Source organism: Lotus japonicus, chromosome 4 (assembly GCF_012489685.1).
Source record: "Lotus japonicus ecotype B-129 chromosome 4, LjGifu_v1.2".
In the NCBI taxonomy this organism is placed as follows: Eukaryota; Viridiplantae; Streptophyta; class Magnoliopsida; order Fabales; family Fabaceae; genus Lotus; species Lotus japonicus.
In genome coordinates, this window is record NC_080044.1 from 23,617,700 (window position 1) to 23,635,011 (window position 17,312).

Here is a 17,312-nt window from a genome sequence, read left to right on the forward strand (position 1 = left end):
TCAAAGTAAATCTTTGCCATATTTATTCTCTTCTTTATCAGGAAAACATGTCTTTTGTTTATATTTATTCACTTCTTTACAAGCAAAGCATGTCTTTTTCTTTTTTTACTTTAAGAAGTCATGTTTGCCAAAATCATCTTTATAACTGAATTTTCTTTTTTCTGGTTCTCATCAATCCATAATTTTAATATCTTTTATAATATGGGTTACCTCGCTTTGTTTGTTGTAGCACAGAGAAAAGCTTGCTGCGTTCTTTGTTATCTGCGACGTAGAGAAAAGCTCATAGAGTGGAGTTGACTTCAACCGAGTAAGCTCCATTCATTATCTCTATTCCCTTGAAATATTTACTTGATTTGACAAATATGATATTCTCCATTTCTTGCTATTGTTTTAAGTGCCTGCTTTCTATGTCTATTTGTATGTTTTGCAAACGAAACAAAAAAGGGGCCTAAAGAAAAACTATATAGTATACATTATGCTAATTATCTTTTTTATATTTTTTAACAGTTTTACACAATTTGTTTAGTGCTTTGATGTATAAAAGAAGATGTGAAATTTATTGTTCTTACTATCACTTATTGCATGAGGAACCAGCTATGCTTATAGTAATGCATGGATACTACTTCCTAATTTTTATACCATATTTATTTCGAAAATTTATCTCAAATATGTTATAACTTGATGATATTCATCTTTGTAATTTTTAGTAAGTTTAGTTGTAATACCCATGAACTCTACTATAGAGTTCGTGCAATTTCAATATTGACTTTTTAGAAATACTAACCTATTATATAACTTTACTTAAGTACCTAATGGTTAACCATCAAATGATGATCAATGAGTGTCATTATAAAAATGATGATTTATGGATATCTACACAGCCATGAGTTTTAGCAGTGGAAACGGATCACATGACAAAACTCATCACGATATTGCCGAACAAGAGAGTGCTAAAATTAGAAGGCTTAAAAGGAGATTGGTACTTGCCGAGAGAAGACCAAATAAGGCACATAAAGTTCTTACACCATGTAGTGGTTCACAAAGTAATATTCTTCAAACTAGCTTTTCATGTGATAAGGACTACAACGGATATGGCAAAAGATCACTAGACGCGCAAGGGAGTACAATAGTAGGGAGAAACTTTGTTGGCAAAGAGAACATATATGGTAGAGCCATCAATGATTGTGTTGTAAACTTAATGTCCTCATTTGATGATGCTGCAAGTCCTGTTCTGGAGTTCATGGAATCTACCCAATCTCATGTCTCAAATTTGACTCAATCTACACCTCTAAATGGTCATATGTCTAGAGGTATGAGTATGAACTATTTTTTGTTATTGGACATGAGTAATATAAGGTACATGATAAATATTTAAAATATATCATGACACCAATCTTGCAGAGCAATCTACTACTTTGGATAACAATCAACAAAAACATAGGGAGGCACGACTGAGAAGAAAAATATTAGTATCCCAAAAAAGACGAGAACGACAAATGGGATCTCCCAGCACCAATGTCTCCCATTCTACCCTTCTAATAGATCATTCGACAATGGGTAAGAAATCTTCTTAATTATTTAGCATTACAAAGATTTTACCATGCTAAATATAAATATTTATAACTCAAACCAATATTGCAGAGCAACCTACCCCTTTTGGGATTCATAATAATCGACCTCAGCCGATGGAGACAAGTCAAACCGATTCAATACATGTCAATGAAGCCAACATGAGACACAATGAGCAAAAGCAAGCAAGGCTAAGAAGAAGAGTGATCTTATGGAGGAAGAGAAATGGGCTGCCTCCCTTAGGTATCAATCACGTTCATATCTTTTAGGAAGTTTCTTCATATATATTAGTCGTGCCCTTCTTTACTAATTTCACATATTTGTTGTAGTTGAGTACTTGGATATAGGGGATCCTACGTGGAAGTGTGAATATTGTGGAGCATTAATGTGGTATGACGAAAGGACTGTTAAAGCAAAAAGACCTGATGAGCCTGAATTCAGCCTATGTTGCTCATCTGGAAAAGTACAATTGCCTCTTATGTTGGATCCTCCACTAACATTGCGTCACCTTCTTTTTGATAAGGATACGGAACAGAGTAAGCATTTCAGAGAAAATATCAGGGCTTACAATGCAGCCTTCAACTTCACATCTATGGGTGCTAAAGTGGATAGGGAAGTCAATACCGGTCGTGGTCCACGTGTGTTTAAAATTTCTGGCCAAAATTATCATAGTATTGGTGATCTAACTCCTCCAGAAGGTCATCGTCCAAAATTTGCACAATTATACATATATGATACAGCCAATGAAGTTGAGAATAGACGAGCATTATTCAGGTATCATATAAATGTATAGCATATTCAAATACAACTTCACTATTCTATATAGTTCAACCTATTTATTCATTTGAAACATCTCTTTTTTAATAATTTATAGGACAAGTGACTCTGAATTTATGTTGCACTCCAACATAATTCAAATGTTGAAAGATATGCTTGACAAGGATAATGTTTGGGCTGAAGCATTTCGGATGGCAAGAGATGTTTTTGATGTACATGAAGATGAAAATTTCAGCTTGAAGTTAATCTTTGACAGGCAATCTGATGGGAGAACCTACAATATGCCTACTGTTTCAGAGGTAGCTGCCCTTATTGTTGGAGATTTTGATACTTCTTTTAATAGAAGAGACATAGTGGTTCAGAAAAAAAATGGAAGACTAAAGTTTGTTAGTGAGCTTCATCCAGCCTACCTTCCATTGCAGTACCCATTGTTGTTTGCTTATGGAGAGGATGGTTATCGAAGTGGTGTTTTACATAGAGGTCTTGATCTTGAAGAATGGATATCCAAACCTGCCTACAACACTGTTACTATAAGGGAGTTTTTTGCTTTTAGACTACAAACGAGGGAGAATGAACCTGAAACCCTTTTACATGTAGGAAAATTATTCCAACAATTTATTGTTGATGGTTACACAATGATTGAGGCTCATAGAATGTGTTACTACAGAAGGAATCAAAAAAAATTTAGGGCTGGTTCATATAAAGATGTTAACTCTGCTGTTGATCATGGCATCACTGAATCATCATCTTCTGGAACCCGGATCTTGCTTCCATCTTCATTTATTGGTGGTAGGAGATATATGAATCAACATTATTATGATGCAATGGCTATTTGTCATAAGCTGGGCTATCCAGATTTATTCATAACTTTTACGTGCAACCAGAACTGGGTTGAGATTAACAGATTCTTGACGAAGAAAAGATTGAGGCCAGAAGATCGCCCTGACGTTGTAACTAGGGTATTCAAAATAAAGTTACAACAACTAATGGAAGAATTAAAGAGCGGAACTTTGTTTGGTGACGTGATTGCCGGTAAGTCAACTCTCATCATTATAATATATCAAAATGGTTTGGGTACTCACTAAATTACAGACTAATATGTTGTCATTCATTTTCTTTCAGTTGTGTATACCATTGAATTTCAGAAGAGAGGTCTCCCTCACGCGCATATATTGTTATTTCTTCGGAATAAGTCTCCAAATCATTCTCATATTGACAAAATAATTAGTGCGGAAATACCAGATCCCAATCAACAACCGCTACTTTATGAAAGAGTGAAGACATCCATGATGCATGGTCCTTGTGGCTCAGATAATGTAAAATCTCCATGCATGAAAGATGGGAAGTGCTCCAAATTTTTTCCAAAGCCTTATGTGGAAAGCACTACACTTGATGAAGAAGGATTTCCGGTGTATAGAAGACGTAATGATGGGAGAACCGTCAAAAAAGGAAACATAGAGTTGGATAATCGATATGTGGTTCCTTATAATCCCACATTGTTGCTGAAATATGACTCACATATAAATGTGGAATGGTGTAATCAATCAGGGTCTATAAAGTATCTTTTCAAGTACATAAGCAAGGGCCATGACCGTATTATAGCTGGGATACATGACAAGAACAAGGAAGTAGATGAGATCAAAATGTATTATGATTGTCGTTACTTATCACCGTGTGAATCAGTTTGGAGGACTTTTGGCTTCGAGATTGTGCATAGGGAGCCGACTGTTGAGAGATTATCATTTCATCTCCCTGGTGAACAAAGTGTGTTATATGAGGATGATGAGCCTCTTGATGTTGTCTTAGACAAAGCTGGATCTAAGGGAACAATGTTTACCGCATGGCTAGAAGCAAATAAAAAGTATCCTGAAGCGAAAAATCTAACATATGCTGAATTTCCGTCTATGTTTGTCCTTAATAAAAAGGCAAATAAATGGGAGCCAAGGAAGTCCGGTAGAAGCATTGGCAGAATGCATTATGTAAAGCCTACATGTGGAGAGCTTTTTTACATGAGAATATTGCTCAATGTTGTAAAAGGGCCTCAGAATTTTGCAGATATTCGAACAATTGATAATGTAGTTCATGAAACATATAGAGATGCATGTGCCAAATTGGGATTTCTAGAAGATGATGGACAATATGTTCGAGCAATCAAAGATGCTTCTTTTACATCCTCAGGACATCGTCTAAGGTTATTGTTTTGTGAGATGTTAATTGCAAATAGCTTGACAATGCCGTGCAATGTTTGGAACGAAACATGGGAATATCTTTCTGAAGGAATTTTAAGAAGGGAACGATAAGTTTTAAATTTTCCAGGTATCATTCTATACTTTCAGATTAAGCTTAATACCTTCATTATTTGAAGATACGTTTTAAGTCATTACTCTATTATTTAAATTACAGGTTTGGAACTGAGTGTTGAACAACTACGTGCCAAGACTTTATTGGAAATTGAAAAGATACTCAAGGGTCATAGTAGAAGTTTGGCAGATTTTCATGGAATGCCATGTCCTGATGAAATCTTTGTTCGTGAGGAAGAGAATATTCTTATTCATAATGAAATGAGTTACGATGTAAAAGTGCTTAGATCTGATTTACAAGGTCTAATTTCTTCTCTCACGGATGAGCAAATGAAAGCTTATAGTAAAATCATGGAAGTTGTAGATGGAAACAAGGGTGGTGTTTTTTTCCTTAATGGTTATGGAGGAACCGGAAAGACATTTGTATGGAGAACACTCACCACTGCTTTGCGTGCTAGAGGTGATATTGTTCTTACTGTGGCTTCTAGCGGAATTGCAGCGATCCTTCTCCCAGGTGGAAAGACTGCACATTCAAGATTTGGCATTCCCATAGATGTGGATCAACATTCGACATGTAAAATCAAACAAGGGTCAGACTTAGCTGAGTTAATGATTGTGGCTAAATTGATAATTTGGGATGAAGCTCCTATGACGCATAAGTACTACTTTGAAGCATTTGATAGGTCTCTTCGTGATATTATGAGTAGTTCCAACTCGAATAGTCTGAACGAAGTATTTGGTGGAAAAACTATTGTGTTTGGTGGAGATTTTCGGCAAATTCTCCCGGTTATCCCGGGAGGGGGGCGCTCCGAAGTTATTTTTGCAACAATTAATTCATCCTACATATGGGATAGTTGTCATGTTTTGTCCCTAACAAAGAACATGAGATTGAAATCAAGCACCATGGGGCAGGATGTTGATCAGTTAAGAGAATTTGGCGAGTGGATCCTAAAGATAGGTGATGGTCTAGCTGGTGGTCCTAATCATGGTGAAGCTGAAATTGACATCCCAAAAGATTTGATGATAGACAATTATGATGACCCTATTCATGCTATTGTTGAGAGCACATATCCTGACTTGATGAGATATTACAAGGATAAGGAATATTTGGAAGATAGGGCTATCCTTTGTCCTACGTTGCGCATTGTGAGGAAGATCAATGATTACATGTTGTCTTTGATTCCTGGTGAAGAAAGAATTTATTACAGTGCAAACAGAATTTGCCCTACTCAAAGACAACATCATACATTGCAACATTTGAATCAGTCTGAATTTTTAAATGGCTTGGAGAGCTCTGGACTGCCAAATCACGAGTTGAAGCTCAAAGAAGGAGTCCCTATCATGTTACTTAGAAATATAGACCAGACACAAGGTCTTTGTAATGGGACTAGGTTAATAGTGACTCAGATGTATGATACTGTTATTGAAGCCAAGGTGATTACAGGAGCATATAGTGGTAAAAAGCACTGGATTACTAGAATGTTGATGGTTCCGTCCCAAAGCAAATGGCCATTTAAACTTCAAAGAAGGCAATTTCCTATCGCCGTGTGTTATGCAATGACCATAAATAAAAGTCAAGGTCAATCATTGAATAACGTTGGGTTATATCTTCCAAAACCTCCTTTCATTCATGGACAATTATATGTTGCTGTATCGCGAGTAAAGAGCAGAAAGGGATTGAAGATATTAGCTCACGATAAAGATGGTGAAGTATCCAGCAAGACAACCAATGTTGTATGGAAAGAAGTATTCCAGAATGTCCATTAGATATCTATTTTTTTCAAGTCCAATGTAAACTTTTCTATAGAAAGCATTGAGTCGTGATTAGAATTCACTTATTAGTCATATTTATGCATTTATGCACTTCTGATTGTAGGGAAAATTACGTGTTCCCTTATATGACTTCAATTAATAAATTCAGTTTTAAAGCTCAAAAAATTTATATGATTGAGATGACATTGTTATGTAGTTGTTGTTATCGTTGTGTTTTTTTTGTTCTAATTGTGATTTTGCAGATATTACCATGGCACGTAGGGTGAACATGATCTCGGAAATAAATGATAGTATATCAACTTTGAAGCTACAAGTCAGAGTAATGAGTCTTTGGGAAGTCATGAAGTTCGAAAATAATGCTGAAGTCCAATCTCTCGAGATGCTGCTCATTGATGAAGAGGTTTATATTTAATTTTTAATCTATCTTTATCCTATTTTTGTGCACTAACTCAGCTGGTATTAACTTTAATCAGGGAGATAAAATTCAAGCAACTGCTAATGACTCACACATTAACAAGTATCGGTCAAGCATCATTGAAGGAAATTGTTACCTGATTGGAAACCTGACAGTTTCGAAGAACAATGGAAGATATAAGGTTACTAGACACAACTTCAGACTGTTTTTCCAGAATACCACAGCCATGAAGGAAGTCAACTCTGAAAAGATTCCCAAGAGTAAATTCGATTGGGCTTCATTCACCGATATTGGGAGTGGAGCCATTAATAGAGACTGGATTATAGGTACTGTAAACCTCTCAATTCACTTTCAATTACGCTGTAATTTAATATATGTATATCTAATATTAACATTGATGTTTTCCTTGATAGACATCATTGCAAGAGTGGTGAATATTAACAATGATAAGTATGTTCATCGAAGTGGAAATCCAACAAGAAAGATAGAAGTTGAATTAGAAGATGAAAGGTAAATTCTAAAAAGAAGTGTGTTCATGTTCATTTTTTAGATGATAGTTTGTATTTTACTAAATATTCTTTTGTTTAATGCATATGCCATGACACAGAAAATCTAGAATGAATTGCACATTATGGGGGAGATATGCTGAAGATATATGTTCAGAGTTGGATAAAAGTGTAGATAATTGCTTGGTTATTGCATTACATCTCGCTATCATACGAGATGTGAAGGGTGAGTTTGTTGCTAAGTACTTATGCCTACATTGTTATATATTTTTTTCCAATTATTTTCCAAGTTTAAAGATAAAATATGTATACTCTATTGCTATGCAGGGAACCTTGAGTTATCCAACTCCATGTACGGAACTAAGTTGTACATAAATCCTGATTGGGAGGAAGCGAAGGAGTTGAAAAATAGGTACTTGACCTACATTATTTTCCTTAAGTTTTTCAGTTTATTTAATCTTAAAGATGCATCATTACATGTTAAAATATTTGTCTCATTTTTCTTCATTATAGAACATATCCTGTAGATGGGGCTCTATCTCTTAAATCCACACAACTTTCTGCAAGCTCTAAACAAACACCTGAAGAAGATTGGTTGAGCCTAACTAATAGAAAGACCATTGCAGATCTTAAAACAACAAGAGAGGTTTAACAGCTTTTTTGATATCTAAAATTTAACATATTTCATCTTGTGTTTAAAGTAATTGTGATAAATTCAATATTGTCATAGGTTGGAACTTGGAATGTTCTAGGAACAGTTCATAAACTGGTGACAAATTATGGCTGGTCATATTCAGGGTGCTCTAAATGCACCAAGAAAATTGACTATGAGAATAATATTGCCAAGTGTAAAAACTGCAAAGGAACTGTTTTTGCCGTTCCAAGGTGAGAATACTCATTTTCAAATAAAATAACAGATTATATGTTCCTTAATTCAACATTCCATATTGTAAAGTTGCAAATTAATTCACTTGAAAAACAATAGGTATCGTGTCCAAGTTGATGTGCGAGATGATACCGATAGTGCTGAATTTGTGATATGGGACCGAGAAGCTTCTTTGTGGATCAAAAAGTCAGCTGCAATTGTTCAAAAGGAAGCAGATGAGGTTTAAGATCATGAATTAGTTTTATATTATTGTGTTCTTATGATTTATTAAGTTTACAATTCATGAACTTTATGATTTGAGTGTATTGTGTGTTCTACCTTTTTAATGGACACACTGTTGTGGTCCTTTTTCCATTGTGTATAACAATGAGTGTTGCTAAAAATATGTGTAACGGTAACCAGAATTCTGTATGCTGAATTGTTTTGTTTTATGTAGGCTGATGAGTTGCCGGGTATGCCTCCTGTTGCATTGGATATTTTTGTTGGGAAAACTTTCATATTCAAGATAAAAACTGATGATAGTAAGAATGGAAAATATGCGAAGAGTTATTCTGTGTACACAGTGACTGATGCTCCTGATATGATCAAACTTTTTACCTCAAATGATGACACAGTACAGGTATGTCTTAGTCCTTTCATGTTATTCTTTTTTTAATGTCCTTAAATGTTATTATTATTTTAATTAGAACATGTAAACTCAATTCCAATTAAACTAATATACACCAAATGAAAAACTGAAAAATTTAGAACTCAGACTTACTTCAAAAGGTCAATGTCAAGGATCATTGTATAAAGGCTAACATCTAAATAGAAATCGAATTTAGTCAACCCAAATATTATCTTAAATGTTATTATTAACGCTAACTGTCATTTTATAGCCTTCTACTCCTTACATGTGGTTTTCTTTTTTAGGATTCGTTGCAAATTGGTAGTATTGATGCAAATAGTGAGCTATCTATTCAAAAGCCTAAATCTGATGATACTGTAAGTTTTTTTTTTCATTGATTGAACATATATACTTCATTTCAGAATAATAATTATTTGAAAAAAAAACACTGACAATATGTGGTTTGTACTTGCAGGGTGACATTTCTATTACAAGTGAAAATGAACTTGAATCATATTCTCAACAGAATGTTACTCCTATGAAAAGAATGTCACATCAAAATCTTGATTATTCTGACATAGCGGAAAACTCTCCAGCACAAGCTTCCTCAACTAAGGAGATAAAACGTGTTAAGATAGAGAAGTGAAATAAGAACTTGTGTTTTAAAGAGTTCATTACATTGTTTGGTTTGGTATTAAGTAAACTCGGATGACCAATTTTAATATTATTCATGTGTCTATTTTGATTTTACTTCTACCATTTTTTTTAACTTCGAGATGTGACTAAAATACATTCCTAAATATTATGACAGGTTTTAAATATTTATTATTCTCGTAAAATCACTTAAAAATTACTAAAATAAAAATAATATAAAGAAATTACCCGTGCATTGCACGGGCTACATACTAGTACTTATATTTTATTCTCGTAAAATCACTCAAATATTTGGGAATATTTTATTCCCCAAACCTAAATAAACAGTAATATTTTATTCCCTCTCATTATTTTATTATATTTTACTTCATTCATCCTCCCTACTCTCTCTCCCACTATCTCCCTCATTAATTCCGTCATTTGATTTCTTTCCTTTTCCTCATGTTTTCTCTCTCCCACTATCTTCCCTCACTAATTCAGCCCCCATCAACCGCCCACTTTTCCCATTTACTACAAATCCTTCCTCAACAAGCTCCTTGATTCACTCACTTGGTGTTTTACAGCTAAGTACTTTTCAAATTTCAAATTTCCCAATGCATCTCCTCACCTACTTACTGATAAGCAAATTCTCTCACTCTCTTTAATATCATGTTTTCAAGTCTTGTTCTTCCTCTATTTTTTTTCCTTCTGCTTCACGGTCAGAACTCTATTTTACAAATTTTAAATCCAGTTATCTCCTCTCATCTCCATATCAAAACCCTTCTACCATGTCCCCCCCATCGACAGCTTCGTCCCTCTCCTACAACCTTGGTTGTTGGCGTTGCCCCAAACTTAACCCAGGTATAAATATCCATCTTCTTCCCCCAATTTCTCTTCCTCGAACCCGTCTCAAACCAACGACCTCAACGCTCAATCGCAAGCACGCTCCATTCTCGATAATCAACCTCAAATCCTACAATTACAAAGTACTAGAAGCCTTCGCCACCATAGGCGATGAAGGAAAACATGATAAATTGTGCAGTGCAATAATTAAAATGGAAGGGGTTCAGCAAAAGCTTATTTGGGGGAGAAGTTTCCAAAGCATCTACTTCATCTCTTTGCATTTGGATTCCCTCAGGTTTATAATCACTCATTCCTTTACAAACGTATGTCTTCAATGTCTCTTAAGATTCAATAAAACTTGAATGTGTGTGTAGACATTCATGGAGAAAAATGATTTCTTTGGGTCACTATGATGATAATATGGGTAGAAGTAATTTTCTGAAATGAATAAATTATGTGGTGCATTTTTTGAGTTATTGTTTCTTGAGCTTAACTTTCGCTGTCGTGCTACAATGTTCTTTTTGGCCAAATGTGCCAAATACATGCATATCCATTTGACCAATCCGGTATTATCTTGAGTCATGCCATAGGTATTGTATGAGATGTTTAAGATAATCCTAATTTGCTCTTTATCATTGAATGCCACTTGATTAACTCTCTTTTTTTTCACTGTAGATTTGAAGGGAATAACCTTTTTCCACTGTAGATTTATTTTTTCTTATTCTTGCTTTTTAATTGCTCTAAGAAATTGAAGCTAAAATGAAAACAAGTTATTACAACATGAGTCTTGGGTTGAGAGGCCAGTGACACTGTGAAGTTGAAGGGAAAACCTTTCTTTTCTCTTTTTTCTTTATATGCTGCAGTGATGTAAGACAAGTGTCTCATCTTTAAGAAAAGTTACATCTTTCTTTATTTCCTAGCTTGATGTTACTCTAGGTCCTTCTGTAAATAAATCACCTTGACAACATCTTTGAATATAAAATCATTCTGCAGTGTCTTTCAAGGGCCCTCAGAAATGAAAACCCAAAGTTGCTGATGGTAGCATCTGCAGTATTTCTTCCAGTTAATCCATTCATGGTTTCAGCTATTCACACTAGGATGTTGGAGGTACATTGCTTTGAACGATTTATATATGACAATTTACTGTTCATTTCTGTAATAGATTATTGTGTTGATCCTGTAAAGCGTACTGATTTAGTCATATAATTAACATATCAACAGGTGTAACTGACTTTAACTGAATTTTCGATAATAAATTCATTGATTATGAGACCATAATCTAATCCAAATATTGATTAGATATACTTCATAGTTCTGGATTTAAACATAGCATGTGCTTCTTATTTCAGAAATTCAATTTACATATATGTTTCTGCTTTGAAACAGAATCATTTGATTTCATATTTTGTAATAATTTTCTGCTGGGTAATATTGCTATAGATTCTGCTCATAATTTGCTCTATTCGAATCTCTCTTTATCAGATATTTGTTTTCTTCTCTCAACCATTTTTGTTTTTCTTTTTCAGAGATCAGAACAGGAGTAGACAGAGAAAGCAGATTTGTTAGGCTTATCATTGATGCAACGTCTGATACTTTTTTTAGGTTTTGTTACTTATATTGTTAATGCATAATCAATGGGAATGATTCTTAGAAGAGCATCTATACTGGAAAGTTTTAAATTGAATTTTTACTTACATATCATCTCTTTTATTTTGCTTTACTATCTCAATAGTTGAAGATTATTGGATATTGTATTTATTGTACTCAATCTGCAATTCTGCATCTGCTGTCATGGCTTTTGCTTACTACAACTTAATTTAGTTGCAACAATTATTTTCTTTACATGAATGGACATTATCTAATAGGTATTTTGTTTGAATAATTTTTTGTTTTGTTCCAGTTTCGTTTTATTTTGATTTGGGCAATTGATTATGGTTTCATAATTTAATTAAGTGATGTGTGTAATTTTATATTTTGGAAATGTAGCTTTGTTTAGATCATCACTAAAAGGGGGGGTGCTTACCTGCTGCTTTTCATTGCTTTTTTAGGTTTGTTGCCATGATGAATGCTTTAACAGAGAATCATATGTGCCTTGATGAATCAGAGAATGACTTCAAGACTATGAACTTTCATGGCAATGTTGGAAAGACTTGAAGTATTTGAAATATTAGATTCAGAGTAGTTAGTTATTAAATTGAAGGAGGTAGATAACCCATTGTTGTATTTTTTTTTTCTTTTTTTACAATGAAAATGTAGGATCATTTAAATTCGGTCATTTCTTTGAGAACCAATGTAATCAGTGTCGTCTCTACATGAATCTTTTTCAATGAAATTAGCCATACAGGGTCTTTGATACATGTTTTCATCTCTTTTGCTATCAATCTATAATTACAACTCTCACTATTAGTATTCTACCCCATTATTCTATGTCTTGATTAATATCATTACGCCTGAGCATTAACTTCGTTTTTAAATAGCTTTAATCAGACTGAAAATCAAGTACCAAAAATTTGAGTCTCCTTATGACAGCTGAATTAATTTCACAGTTATCAGTTCTAGCTAAGAATTACAAATGCTCATTAACATTAAATTATATATCAAGTTATTAACTTTAGTCTCCTTATTACCTGTCACCTTTCTAATATTTTTCATTATTTTATTCAGTCTTAGTCTCTCTTCTCTTCTCTCACCAACACTCTCCCACTGTCTATCTTATTAAATTTACATTAGTATGTTCTTTCGTCTTCTCCCTTTAGAAATTTTAAATTCGAAATTCAAAATATTTCTATTTTTGTTCAAAGCACGGGAATGAACATTGATCAATCAGTTTATTCAGATTTTTATTTTTAGAAGAAATAAGCATTTCAAAGTTATTATTTTTTAATAATAACTAATTATATAAAATTATAAATAAATTTATGATAAATTTATACTATTAGAACTAATGTTAAGTAAAAATATGTTACACAAGAATAAAATATCTTATAAATATCTAAATGAATATGATTAGATTAAAATTAGTTATTCAAAAATATAACACAATAACCAATGTTTACAATAAATCACTTTAGTGTTTATATTTATTATTTTTAATAATTTAAGAGTGAATATATATAAAAATTATGGAAATTTGATACTAAAATTATGCCTTGCAAAAATAAAAAAATTATTAATATATATGAGAAAAATCCACCATGCACAAATGAGGATATTCTACATGAAAACACTTTCATGTTAAACCTAATAGAAAAATTCATTTTCAAATAATTTAAGTGCACTGTTCATAATTTTAAAATAAATTTATGAGTATATATGTGTGTGTATTTTGGTTTCATTTTGTAAGTCCCCAACCTAATATATTCAAATATATGTAATTGCATCTTCATGGCAAAAATTATTTATACACTACATGCGTAGAATTGTAAAACTTGGCCACTTAATTCTTCTTCTTTTTTCGAAATCTTTATATTGGTGAAATCGGTGTATACGTGCAGAACATTATAATTGAGTGCCGCTTTTTTAATATCTACATCTTTATTATGATTCTTCTTTGATTTTTAGTATATTAAATTTTCTATAATCAAAATATTTATTGTGTATCAAATATTGTAGTAAACTTCGTCGTGCAGCGCACGGGTAAAAACACTAGTATATCATTGTTGAAAAAATAAATGTGTCAAGGTATGCACTATTTTTTTTTTTTTTGACAGAAGGTATGCACTATTTGGTGGTGAATGATGATATACGTATTATTGTTGTTTTAGAACTAACTGCATTTTTTGTTCTCTTATTTTGATCTTGGTTCTCCAACTTTATATTTTTGTTGTAAATTTTAGTCTTTCTTTTCAATTAAGTTTTAGCGTCAGCCTTTTTCTCGTGAAGCTAATGAGCGTTACGCTTGTAAGCGCTAGGATCCATAAGGCTCTGTTTGGTAGAGAAGAGAGAGATAGAGTAGAGAAAGTAGAGAAGAGAGAAATTGAGTAGAGAGAAATATGTGAGAAATATAGTGGATTTATAGGTTGTTTGGTGTGGTAGAGATAAAGAAGAGAGAGATGAGAAATAATGAGGTGGAAGAGAGAGAAAAAATAACACTTTTGATTAAAAAACATTTTTTAAAACGAAAAAGTCAACAATGCAGATAGTGGCGGTTTAGAACCGCCACTAACGGCCAAGAAAAGGAAAAAATAAATAATAGTGGCGGTTTCGAACCGCCACTATCTTCACTCAAATCGGAAAAAAAAAATAGCACCTGCACGTGAATCTCTTCGCGTTTTGCGAAGAGGTTAAAAAGTGGGTTTTTCCCACCCTCTATCTCTCTCTCACCTACAGTAATTTCAAACCAAACAACCATACATACTCCATCTCTCTCCTATCTCTCTCTCTTCCCTCAATCTCTTCTCCATCTCTATGCAACCAAACAAAGCATAAGGGTTCATTAATTTAGACATTGAGTAAGTGGGGGTTAGTAAATTGTTGGCTTGGTGAGGGGTGAGGTGTCATGGCGTTGGCGTGGGGTTATATTCAGGGTGAGGGTGATTGCGTGGGTGGAGCACGTGTAAGGGTGAAACGATTGCACTAACATCTTGGTCAATCAAGAGCATCCACACTCGAGGGAGTGACACAAATAGTACAAGCATTATCCAACGCGCACCAGATCCCTGCGCTACTTTGTCTGAAACTACTGCTACTTTATTGATTTTTTAAAACGAAGTTCTTATCACTTTATTATGATTCTATCACCATGCGCGAAATAATTTCCACTATATTTACCATTTTTCTCTCAAAAGTAGCTTTTACACTAAAGGTGTAACCCCACTTGCAAGATTCAACTTTATTGCCTCTTAATTTTAACTTTATCTAAATCAAGTATAAAAATATATCATACAAATTATTACTAAAAACAATTCTTAAACAATAAACGGAATTCACTCAGAGTTTAGAGAATAGAGATAAACTTATCCTGAGGTGAATGGTTTATGTTGCTCATTCTGAATCCAAGTCACAGCTTGATTATGAGCTTAGCTCCCCCTGAATCTAAGACTTAATGAGAACATTAGTAATATCTAGATTCTGAGCTAAATAATAAAAGAGTTCAGAGTGAGAATTTATGACATAGATAATATGTGAATATCAGAGCGCATAAATATTCAGAGTCAAGGGCAAGGTAAAAGTATCAGAGTCAACCGATTTAGCATACGATCACTTCAGAAGAAGTGAAAATGTGTTCCTTGCAAATGCCCACGGACAGATCTATGGTCATAAAGAGTGGAACTCTTAAATTCTCCAAAGGAAAAAGAAATCACACTAACACAGCTTACACATCAAAAACTGGTTGGTTTTCATAGGTGTTGGTGTGCTGCCATTTTTCTTGTTTTCCCCTCTTGGTTTTGTCTCTCTTGCGGTCTAGGCTTGCTCTTTGATGGGGGGTTTTTTGGGTTGATCTGCCGGTGTTGGTTGCTGTGTTCCTAGTTCTGCCGCGTGGGCTTTCGGGGTTGGCAGTGTACTTTGGGTTGTTTCTCTTAGGCATTAGGGGTTTTTTCCAACGACGGATCTAGGTAGAAGGTTATGAGGGCATGTGCAATCACTTAATTTTGAGAAAAATCAATAGAATAAAAATTGAGTAGTCAAAATATGTGATTTTTGATAGTCTCTTTAGTAAAAAGTGTCATCACTTGTGTTCTACATTGCTAAATACCATCACTTGAGTAGTAAAAGAATGTGTTTTTTTATGGACCCTTTGGTAAAAAATGCACTCACTTGTGTTCCGTTGGTAAAAAAATGTCCTCATTTCTAATAGTATATATTAATTTTTTTTACGAATTTATATATATACATTGCCCTCACAACATCAAATTTCTGGATCCGTCACTGATTTTTCTGTCTCTTTTTAATCTCTTTGAGGAGGGGTGTGAATGTTGTCAATTTCCTCATCATTATATCAATATAATTAAAAAGATATGCGTAATACTCATTCTTATAGTCACACTTCCAAAAATATGCATGATCCTCGTTACACTTCTAAAAGTTCTAATAAAAGTAATCAAATAAAAAAAATCACATTATCACTTTTGTAATAAATTTTGCATTTGAATCACATCACTTTAAACTCGTTTGACTATAGTGATTACCATTTTTTAAAACTATTTTCAGTTTTTTAAAAATTGAAAAATTGAAAAATTTGTTTGTTTTCGAAAAATGTTATCTATTTCAGTTTTCTAAACTAAAATACTAAAACAGCTAAAAAAATGGTGCTTGATGTGGTACCTTAAGACAAATTAAAGTGTGGTACTCAAAATGACTTAGTTCAATAAAAAAAACTCATGTATCGATTAAAATTTTGATTTTGTTCTATTATAGTTATGCAGTATTCCATTCTTAGAGACATGAGATATGCGAGTTGTGTTTTCTGAGCTTTGTTCATTCATCAATTATGATCATTTTACGCGCATCTCCATTACCATCATTCGTTTCCACCACTCGTCCATTTTTCATTATGAATTTTATGAGATAAAGTTAATTGCCCAAGTGAAGTAAAATATAAAAATGTAGTATTTATCTTGAATAACATTATAATAATCAATTAAATTACTTAATGCGAGTACCACACCAAAAAAAAATTCTGGGCACCACATAATTTACCAAACAAAAATTGTATTTCAGTTTTAATTTTCATATTACAATTTTTTTTTAATGTCTGAAAACATCTAATTCAAACAGTTTTTTCTTGAAAAACAGGTTTCAATTTTTTTTAAATACAGATTTTAAAAACTGAAAAACTACAATCAAACATCTTTAAAATGTCTTAGGACCCATAGAGGAACAAACTCTTCGTCAAAAGATTGATTTTGTTGGTCATTAGTTGATTTCAATCGGTCGATAACCGAGTTGATTTTTCTTAATCAACACATACTGACTACACATTGCTCTGGAATGTCTTTGCAGATCACGAGTGTCATGCTAGCCAACTTTGAAAGCTCACCAATATGACCATGGCCACCACATA

At 33.4% G+C, this 17,312-nt stretch overlaps 3 protein-coding genes and 1 long non-coding RNA gene across 7 annotated transcripts; all 4 read left to right on the forward strand.

Annotated features, from left to right (window-relative positions):
- Positions 1-883: 883 nt before the first annotated feature.
- On the forward strand, positions 884-6,413 carry LOC130712505 (uncharacterized). Its single transcript, XM_057562338.1, has 5 exons — positions 884-1,310; positions 1,899-2,343; positions 2,444-3,378; positions 3,469-4,548; positions 4,750-6,413. Exons 1-5 carry the CDS (start codon positions 884-886, stop codon positions 6,411-6,413), a joined length of 4,551 nt encoding a protein of 1,516 aa, XP_057418321.1.
- A 256-nt stretch (positions 6,414-6,669) lies between these two features.
- Positions 6,670-8,229, forward strand: LOC130712506 (replication protein A 70 kDa DNA-binding subunit A-like). The gene is made up of 7 exons (XM_057562339.1): positions 6,670-6,819; positions 6,893-7,160; positions 7,248-7,344; positions 7,442-7,566; positions 7,668-7,752; positions 7,854-7,986; positions 8,071-8,229. Exons 1-7 carry the CDS (start codon positions 6,670-6,672, stop codon positions 8,227-8,229), a joined length of 1,017 nt encoding a protein of 338 aa, XP_057418322.1.
- Positions 8,230-8,323: 94 nt separating this feature from the next.
- LOC130712115 (uncharacterized) lies at positions 8,324-9,193 on the forward strand. The gene is made up of 3 exons (XR_009010856.1): positions 8,324-8,446; positions 8,663-8,845; positions 9,139-9,193. It is a non-coding gene; the product is annotated as an uncharacterized LOC130712115 (long non-coding RNA).
- Positions 9,194-9,914: 721 nt separating this feature from the next.
- Positions 9,915-12,666, forward strand: LOC130715907 (uncharacterized). Of its 4 annotated transcripts, XR_009011810.1 has the most exons (4): positions 9,926-10,604; positions 11,303-11,416; positions 11,836-11,911; positions 12,358-12,666. XR_009011810.1 is itself a non-coding variant. In XM_057566058.1 (3 exons), exons 1-3 carry the CDS (start codon positions 10,255-10,257, stop codon positions 12,403-12,405), a joined length of 540 nt encoding a protein of 179 aa, XP_057422041.1. In that variant the 5' UTR covers positions 9,915-10,254; the 3' UTR covers positions 12,406-12,666. The 4 variants fall into 4 exon arrangements, 2 of the variants coding, with proteins under 2 accessions (XP_057422041.1, XP_057422042.1); XM_057566058.1 differs by lacking the exon at positions 11,836-11,911 and having other exon boundaries at positions 9,915-10,632; XM_057566059.1 differs by having other exon boundaries at positions 9,917-10,632; positions 11,836-12,666.
- Positions 12,667-17,312: the final 4,646 nt, after the last annotated feature.

What these genes read in the sequence shown, in the direction of transcription:
- LOC130712505 (XM_057562338.1), top strand. Translation starts at nt 884, where the DNA reads ATGAGTTTTAGCAGTGGAAACGGATCACATGACAAAACTCATCACGAT. An exon ending in GTTTGGTGACGTGATTGCCG is followed by an intron (nt 3,379 to 3,468) that starts GTAAGTCAACTC and finishes ATTTTCTTTCAG; the next exon opens with TTGTGTATACCATTGAATTT. An exon ending in TCGTCTAAGGTTATTGTTTT is followed by an intron (nt 4,549 to 4,749) that starts GTGAGATGTTAA and finishes TTTAAATTACAG; the next exon opens with GTTTGGAACTGAGTGTTGAA.
- LOC130712506 (XM_057562339.1), top strand. Translation starts at nt 6,670, where the DNA reads ATGGCACGTAGGGTGAACATGATCTCGGAAATAAATGATAGTATATCA. An exon ending in TGCTGCTCATTGATGAAGAG is followed by an intron (nt 6,820 to 6,892) that starts GTTTATATTTAA and finishes AACTTTAATCAG; the next exon opens with GGAGATAAAATTCAAGCAAC. An exon ending in GCGAAGGAGTTGAAAAATAG is followed by an intron (nt 7,753 to 7,853) that starts GTACTTGACCTA and finishes TCTTCATTATAG; the next exon opens with AACATATCCTGTAGATGGGG.
- LOC130715907 (XM_057566058.1), top strand. Translation starts at nt 10,255, where the DNA reads ATGTCCCCCCCATCGACAGCTTCGTCCCTCTCCTACAACCTTGGTTGT. An exon ending in TCACTCATTCCTTTACAAAC is followed by an intron (nt 10,633 to 11,302) that starts GTATGTCTTCAA and finishes ATCATTCTGCAG; the next exon opens with TGTCTTTCAAGGGCCCTCAG. An exon ending in TTCACACTAGGATGTTGGAG is followed by an intron (nt 11,417 to 12,357) that starts GTACATTGCTTT and finishes TTGCTTTTTTAG; the next exon opens with GTTTGTTGCCATGATGAATG.